Here is an 8318-nt window from a genome sequence, read left to right as displayed (position 1 = left end):
AACGAGAAAAATAAGGCGAAGTATTAATATCGTTAATAAGAGTTATTAATTCCGTCTCTTTTAGGTAACGCTTACGTAATGAAGTACTTGACTACTGGAGACTGATAGAGCGTGAGAATTCCACCAGGTTTTGCGGCTGATTAAAACATACTGCGTGAGAAGTGCAATCCAGTCCAGCAGATGTTTCATTATTTACGCAATTGAATGATACGGACATCGCGCACCGTTTGCAATAAATAAGACAATGTAAATTCCAGCGAGCAGTGTTAGTTGGATAGGCCCTCGCTCAAGCAAAATGTGGAAGCTCGTCTTCTTTTTGGCTTTTAGCTTGGCCAGTCCGGCTCTGGGCCAATACAACCCTAATTGCGATGGCAAGCAAGTAATTGTCCACTTGTTTGAGTGGAAATGGACGGATATCGCTGCCGAATGTGAAAGGTTAGTAACAACAGCGACATAGACATGGAGAGAGAAAACCTTTAATCATTTGACGTTTCTCATTCAGGTTTCTCGGTCCAGCAGGTTATTGTGGTAAATAAAATAAATGTTTGTTTTTTTCTTAAGAAATTGTATCGTTCAGTAACACGAATTTTTATTTTGTAGGATTCCAGGTATTTTCATCGATCGCAAGGATGACTGAACAGCGGGATGAGGAATTTTTTTATTTTATTTAATTTATTTTAATAGGTTTCACCTCCGATGGAACACGTAATCTTGCCCAACGATAATTACCCCTGGTGGCAACGTTATCAGCCTGTCAGTTACCAACTTTATTCACGTTCTGGAACACCGGAACAATTTGCCGACATGGTTCGTCGATGCAATGCCGTCGGAGTCAGGTTAATATTGCCTTTATATTACGAATTTGCTTTGAAAAGCACTGTAGATGAAATGCCTTATTTAGGACGTACGTTGATGCTGTTATCAATCACATGACTGGATTGGGTCGCGTCGGTGTCTCCTATGGTGGATCTTCCTACAACGGTGATGCCCGCGATTTCCCCGGAGTTCCTTACACGGCAGAGCATTTCACGCCCAAAAACCTATGTCCTTCTTCTGACGGTATAGTCATATTATATTCATCTATATTTTCGTAGCTTCCTACTCTATGAAACTTTCAGGGAACGTTAATAACTACGCTGTTGAGGAGAATGTGCGTAACTGCTATCTGGTGGGTTTGACGGATCTTTACGGAGCCCTTGATTATGTAAGGAATGCCGTTGCTGGTTACCTTAACAATTTGGTGGATCTTGGTGTGGCGGGCATCCGAATTGACGCTGCCAAACACATGTGGCCTGCTGTATGTGATATTACTTGGCTATTATTCTGTGTGCTTGTCTGACTTTCTCTCTTAAAAGGATATTGCCAACATGCTTTCACGCGTTAAAGATCTGCCAACCTCGCATGGATTTCCCGCTGGATCAAAGCTCTTCGTTTACAATGAAGTTATTGATAGAAATGATGGAGCTGTTACTGTAGACGAATACTACGATACTGGTATGAAATGATTTTATACTATGCACATCTGTGTTGTTAAACAGTTTGTTGTGCGCACTAGGAATGGTGACGGAGTTCCGTTACTGCATGAAACTCGCTTGGGGTATTGCCGATTATGGGCAGCTGGGTGGTTTGGTTGATTATGGTTGGGGTATGGCTAGAGATGATCGTGCCTTCGTCTTTGTTGATAATCACGACAACCAACGAGGACATGGTGGAGCAGGTAAACGTCTATTTTAACGTATTATCGTTGTACAGAATTTTTACATCCCGTTTCAGGTGACGTAATCACGCACAAGACACCACGTGAATACAAACAGGCTGTTGCGTACATGACGGCACATCCTTACGGATTTGCGCAGGTTATGAGCAGCTACTACTTCACTAACACCGACGAAGGACCACCGCATAACGCTGATTGGAGGTATTTGAATGATTTTTAAGACAAACAAGCTCCAAGTACAATGATACTCCAAGTTCCATATTGAAACTGGTTGTGAAATGTTTATTACATATTCTTGATCCGATCATTGTAGTACGGCAGACGTTGTTATCAATGCTGATGGAAGTTGTGGTGGAGGATGGGTTTGTGAACATCGCTGGAACGTCATAGCAAAAATGGTGCTTAGCTAATTAAGTCTCTTTTCTTTTATGATGAGTGTTTATTTAACTTAATATTTTATGTCTAAGGTTCGCTTCCGCAATGCTGTAGCTGGCACAGCCATGGAAAACTATTGGAACAACGGTGGAGCAGTAGCATTTTCTCGTGGCAATAAAGGCTTCTTTGCGATGGCTAAAGGAGGTTCCATGGATCAAACTCTTTCAACAGGTAATATGTCGCTCCATCTGATGGTTGTTCTTATTCATCAATACATTTCGCCCAGGCCTACCTGCTGGAACTTATTGTAACATTATCGACAGCTGCGCAACCAACATTAATGTGGGTTCAGACGGCAAAGCAAGGATTCAGATCAACAATTATGAGGAACCTATAGTTGCCATTTGTGTTGGATGCACCGCCGATAGTGGCCCTACAAGTGCACCGTGCACGGGGTCGAACTGTGGAGGTATATATCTTTGCTAGGTTTATTGTTTATGAACATATGTAATGTTTGAAATCTTCTTTTAATCTAGTTACCACTGCGTCTCCTCCAGTTGATGGCACATGTACACAAGCGCCACCAAGTGGAACAAGCCGAACCGTAATATTCGTTCAGAAAGCCACAAGTGTCGGACAAGATCTCTTTATTAGAGGGGGAATCGATCATACCAAACGGCCGGGTTGTGTAGACAATGCTGGGACATCGGCCTGTGCAATTTCGATAACGGTGACCGCATCAAGCATAAATGAAACAGCAAATTCATTTAGTATTAGAGTAACGGATTCTTTTTCAACATCTTGTGTAGACTAATTCGTTGGGGACATCGACTCACTACGACAAGTATAACGCTTGGAGAGTAGGAGACACAAAATTGGATTGGTATGGTGTTCAATCGGGCCAGGGTTCTTATAACGGTCAAGCCTCCGCTGGTTCTCCTTTGGCCTGGACCTCGAATACCGCATCCAGCTCTGGATTTCAATCCTTGAATAAGTATGTTGTTAAATCAATGGATTTTTTGAACATGTTTGTATTCTTTTCTTTTTTTTCGCATTTGTTTTAGATGGGGCGATCACTATTGGATGCTGGATGTAAATATGGATTGCTCCGAAACAGAACAAGGATGGTTTGAGCTAAAGGCTTTCCTAACTAATTCTGGTATACACCATGAATTTACAGAGTTGTGTTATTGTTTTGAAAGCACGTTCGATGACGATGTTTTTTGTGTTTAGGTTCTGGTTGGGAAAATGACATTTCACAGGGTGCTTGCACGGGCACAGCTGGTGGAACGGCCCCGTACACAACTAAAAACCATATGGGACGCTGCGGCTACATCAACGTTTTTACGTTCAGTGGCAACAGTTGTGAAATCAATGCGTTTTAGGCCAAGGGAAATAGTTACAGTATCCCACGACTTTGAGTAGAACAAATAAAATACTTAAACAGGCTCAAACTTAACTCTGCTAAGAACACATAATTTTTTACTATGGTCATCACGTGAGTGTAGTTTAAAAATTTTGAAATATCCATTCCGATTAGATGGAAAGGGTGTAGCCTTCCCACTTTTTCATTTTTGGCTAAATTCTAAATCTAATTGCAAATACATGATTTCCATTCAAAATTGAACGAGGATCATGAAAATCAAGGTCTTTTTTGCCTAGGACTTGTAATTCTTTTTAATTTAGTAGAAAACGGAAGATAAAAGTTGTTGTGCCACTAGCACTTTTCTTCCAAAATTTCAAAAATTACTAAACCGATAAGAAAGCTATTACTATAATCCAAATCAGCGTTCAATTTGGTGTATAATGTGTAATTTTTATGGAATTCAGAGAGATGTCCGTTTTTGCAGATTTTGACAAAAGTAGGAAGGCTATACCCTTCCCACTTTTTCATTTTTGGCTAAATTCTAAATCTAATTGCAAATACCTGATTTCCATTCAAAATTGAACGAGGATCATGAGAATCAAGGTCTTTTTTGCCTAGGACTTGTAATTCTTTTTAATTTAGTAGAAAACGGAAGATAAAAGTTGTTGTGCCACTAGCACTTTTCTTCCAAAATTTCCAAAATTACTAAACCGATAAGAAAGCTATTACAATAATCCAAATCAGCGTTCAATTTGGTGTATAATGTGTAATTTTTATGGAATTCAGAGAGATGTCCGTTTTTGCAGATTTTGACAAAAGTGGGAAGGCTATACCCTTCCCACTTTTTCATTTTTGGCTAAATTCTAAATCTAATTGCAAATACATGATTTCCATTCAAAATTGAACGAGGATCATGAAAATCAAGGTCTTTTTTGCCTAGGACTTGTAATTCTTTTTAATTTAGTAGAAAACGGAAGATAAAAGTTGTTGTGCCACTAGCACTTTTCTTCCAAAATTTCAAAAATTACTAAACCGATAAGAAAGCTATTACTATAATCCAAATCAGCGTTCAATTTGGTGTATAATGTGTAATTTTTATGGAATTCAGAGAGATGTCCGTTTTTGCAGATTTTGACAAAAGTGGGAAGGCTATACCCTTCCCACTTTTTCATTTTTGGCTAAATTCTAAATCTAATTGCAAATACATGATTTCCATTCAAAATTGAACGAGGATCATGAAAATCAAGGTCTTTTTTGCCTAGGACTTGTAATTCTTTTTAATTTAGTAGAAAACGGAAGATAAAAGTTGTTGTGCCACTAGCACTTTTCTTCCAAAATTTCAAAAATTACTAAACCGATAAGAAAGCTATTACTATAATCCAAATCAGCGTTCAATTTGGTGTATAATGTGTAATTTTTATGGAATTCAGAGAGATGTCCGTTTTTGCAGATTTTGACAAAAGTGGGAAGGCTATACCCTTCCCACTTTTTCATTTTTGGCTAAATTCTAAATCTAATTGCAAATACATGATTTCCATTCAAAATTGAACGAGGATCATGAAAATCAAGGTCTTTTTGCCTAGGACTTGTAATTCTTTTTAATTTAGTAGAAAACGGAAGATAAAAGTTGTTGTGCCACTAGCACTTTTCTTCCAAAATTTCAAAAATTACTAAACCGATAAGAAAGCTATTACTATAATCCAAATCAGCGTTCAATTTGGTGTATAATGTGTAATTTTTATGGAATTCAGAGAGATGTCCGTTTTTGCAGATTTTGACAAAAGTGGGAAGGCTATACCCTTCCCACTTTTTCGTTTTTGGCTAAATTCTAAATCTAATTGCAAATACTTGATTTCCATTCAAAATTGAACGAGGATCATGAAAATCAAGGTCTTTTTGCCTAGGACTTGTAATTCTTTTTAATTTAGTAGAAAACGGAAGATAAAAGTTGTTGTGCCACTAGCACTTTTCTTCCAAAATTTCAAAAATTACTAAACCGATAAGAAAGCTATTACTATAATCCAAATCAGCGTTCAATTTGGTGTATAATGTGTAATTTTTATGGAATTCAGAGAGATGTCCGTTTTTGCAGATTTTGACAAAAGTGGGAAGGCTATACCCTTCCCACTTTTTCATTTTTAGCTAAATTCTAAATCTAATTGCAAATACATGATTTCCATTCAAAATTGAACGAGGATCATGAAAATCAAGGTCTTTTTTGCCTAGGACTTGTAATTCTTTTTAATTTAGTAGAAAACGGAAGATAAAAGTTGTTGTGCCACTAGCACTTTTCTTCCAAAATTTCAAAAATTACTAAACCGATAAGAAAGCTATTACTATAATCCAAATCAGCGTTCAATTTGGTGTATAATGTGTAATTTTTATGGAATTCAGAGAGATGTCCGTTTTTGCAGATTTTGACAAAAGTGGGAAGGCTATACCCTTCCCACTTTTTCATTTTTGGCTAAATTCTAAATCTAATTGCAAATACATGATTTCCATTCAAAATTGAACGAGGATCATGAAAATCAAGGTCTTTTTTGCCTAGGACTTGTAATTCTTTTTAATTTAGTAGAAAACGGAAGATAAAAGTTGTTGTGCCACTAGCACTTTTCTTCCAAAATTTCAAAAATTACTAAACCGATAAGAAAGCTATTACTATAATCCAAATCAGCGTTCAATTTGGTGTATAATGTGTAATTTTTATGGAATTCAGAGAGATGTCCGTTTTTGCAGATTTTGACAAAAGTGGGAAGGCTATACCCTTCCCACTTTTTCATTTTTGGCTAAATTCTAAATCTAATTGCAAATACATGATTTCCATTCAAAATTGAACGAGGATCATGAAAATCAAGGTCTTTTTTGCCTAGGACTTGTAATTCTTTTTAATTTAGTAGAAAACGGAAGATAAAAGTTGTTGTGCCACTAGCACTTTTCTTCCAAAATTTCAAAAATTACTAAACCGATAAGAAAGTTATTACTATAATCCAAATCAGCGTTCAATTTGGTGTATAATGTGTAATTTTTATGGAATTCAGAGAGATGTCCGTTTTTGCAGATTTTGACAAAAGTGGGAAGGCTATACCCTTCCCACTTTTTCATTAGCTTTGGCTAAATTCTAAATCTAATTGCAAATACTTGATTTCCATTCAAAATTGAACGAGGATCATGAAAATCAAGGTCTTTTTGCCTAGGACTTGTAATTCTTTTTAATTTAGTAGAAAACGGAAGATAAAAGTTGTTGTGCCACTAGCACTTTTCTTCCAAAATTTCAAAAATTACTAAACCGATAAGAAAGTTATTACTATAATCCAAATCAGCGTTCAATTTGGTGTATAATGTGTAATTTTTATGGAATTCAGAGAGATGTCCGTTTTTGCAGATTTTGACAAAAGTGGGAAGGCTATACCCTTCCCACTTTTTCATTTATTGGCTAAATTCTAAATCTAATTGCAAATACTTGATTTCCATTCAAAATTGAACGAGGATCATGAAAATCAAGGTCTTTTTTGCCTAGGACTTGTAATTCTTTTTAATTTAGTAGAAAACGGAAGATAAAAGTTGTTGTGCCACTAGCACTTTTCTTCCAAAATTTCAAAAATTACTAAACCGATAAGAAAGTTATTACTATAATCCAAATCAGCGTTCAATTTGGTGTATAATGTGTAATTTTTATGGAATTCAGAGAGATGTCCGTTTTTGCAGATTTTGACAAAAGTGGGAAGGCTATACCCTTCCCACTTTTTCATTTTTGGCTAAATTCTAAATCTAATTGCAAATACATGATTTCCATTCAAAATTGAACGAGGATCATGAAAATCAAGGTCTTTTTTGCCTAGGAATTGTAATTCTTTTTAATTTAGTAGAAAACGGAAGATAAAAGTAGTTGTGCCACTAGCACTTTTCTTCCAAAATTTCAAAAATTACTAAACCGATAAGAAAGCTATTACTATAATCCAAATCAGCGTTCAATTTGGTGTATAATGTGTAATTTTTATGGAATTCAGAGAGATGATGAGATGATGAGGAAGGCTATACCCTTCCCACTTTTTCGTTTTTGGCTAAATTCTAAATCTAATTGCAAATACTTGATTTCCATTCAAAATTGAACGAGGATCATGAAAATCAAGGTCTTTTTTGCCTAGGACTTGTAATTCTTTTTAATTTAGTAGAAAACGAAAGATAAAAGTTGTTGTGCCACTAGCACTTTTCTTCCAAAATTTCAAAAATTACTAAACCGATAAGAAAGCTATTACTATAATCCAAATCAGCGTTCAATTTGGTGTATAATGTGTAATTTTTATGGAATTCAGAGAGATGTCCGTTTTTGCAGATTTTGACAAAAGTGGGAAGGCTATACCCTTCCCACTTTTTCATTTTTGGCTAAATTCTAAATCTAATTGCAAATACATGATTTCCATTCAAAATTGAACGAGGATCATGAAAATCAAGGTCTTTTTTGCCTAGGAATTGTAATTCTTTTTAATTTAGTAGAAAACGGAAGATAAAAGTAGTTGTGCCACTAGCACTTTTCTTCCAAAATTTCAAAAATTACTAAACCGATAAGAAAGCTATTACTATAATCCAAATCAGCGTTCAATTTGGTGTATAATGTGTAATTTTTATGGAATTCAGAGAGATGTCCGTTTTTGCAGATTTTGACAAAAGTGGGAAGGCTATATCCCTTCCCACTTTTTCATTTATGGCTAAATTCGAAATCTAATTGCAAATACTTGATTTCCATTCAAAATTGAACGAGGATCATGAAAATCAAGGTCTTTTTTGCCTAGGACTTGTAATTCTTTTTAATTTAGTAGAAAACGGAAGAGAAAAGTTGTTGTGCCACTAGCACTTTTCTTC

At 35.9% G+C, this 8318-nt stretch overlaps 1 protein-coding gene across 1 annotated transcript; it reads left to right on the top strand.

The window, feature by feature from the left end:
• Positions 1 to 255: 255 nt before the first annotated feature.
• LOC116915920 (alpha-amylase) lies at positions 256 to 3551 on the top strand. Its single transcript, XM_032921080.2, has 16 exons — positions 256 to 435; positions 503 to 528; positions 601 to 608; positions 685 to 836; positions 902 to 1059; positions 1119 to 1297; positions 1356 to 1494; positions 1556 to 1717; positions 1774 to 1918; positions 2031 to 2115; positions 2185 to 2323; positions 2379 to 2561; positions 2629 to 2822; positions 2902 to 3086; positions 3157 to 3251; positions 3326 to 3551. The coding sequence occupies exons 1-16, from the start codon at positions 296 to 298 to the stop codon at positions 3475 to 3477; spliced, it is 2142 nt and encodes a 713-aa protein (XP_032776971.2). The 5' UTR covers positions 256 to 295; the 3' UTR covers positions 3478 to 3551.
• Positions 3552 to 8318: the final 4767 nt, after the last annotated feature.

The sequence above is a fragment of the Daphnia magna genome, linkage group LG2, assembly GCF_020631705.1.
Source record: "Daphnia magna isolate NIES linkage group LG2, ASM2063170v1.1, whole genome shotgun sequence".
NCBI classification, from domain to species: Eukaryota; Metazoa; Arthropoda; class Branchiopoda; order Diplostraca; family Daphniidae; genus Daphnia; species Daphnia magna.
The sequence above is the reverse complement of the archived record's forward strand: the minus strand, read 5'-3'. Positions and strand labels throughout refer to the sequence as shown.

What these genes read in the sequence shown, in the direction of transcription:
- LOC116915920 (XM_032921080.2), top strand. Translation starts at nt 296, where the DNA reads ATGTGGAAGCTCGTCTTCTTTTTGGCTTTTAGCTTGGCCAGTCCGGCT. An exon ending in GGATCAAACTCTTTCAACAG is followed by an intron (nt 2,324 to 2,378) that starts GTAATATGTCGC and finishes CATTTCGCCCAG; the next exon opens with GCCTACCTGCTGGAACTTAT. An exon ending in CCTGTGCAATTTCGATAACG is followed by an intron (nt 2,823 to 2,901) that starts GTGACCGCATCA and finishes CATCTTGTGTAG; the next exon opens with ACTAATTCGTTGGGGACATC.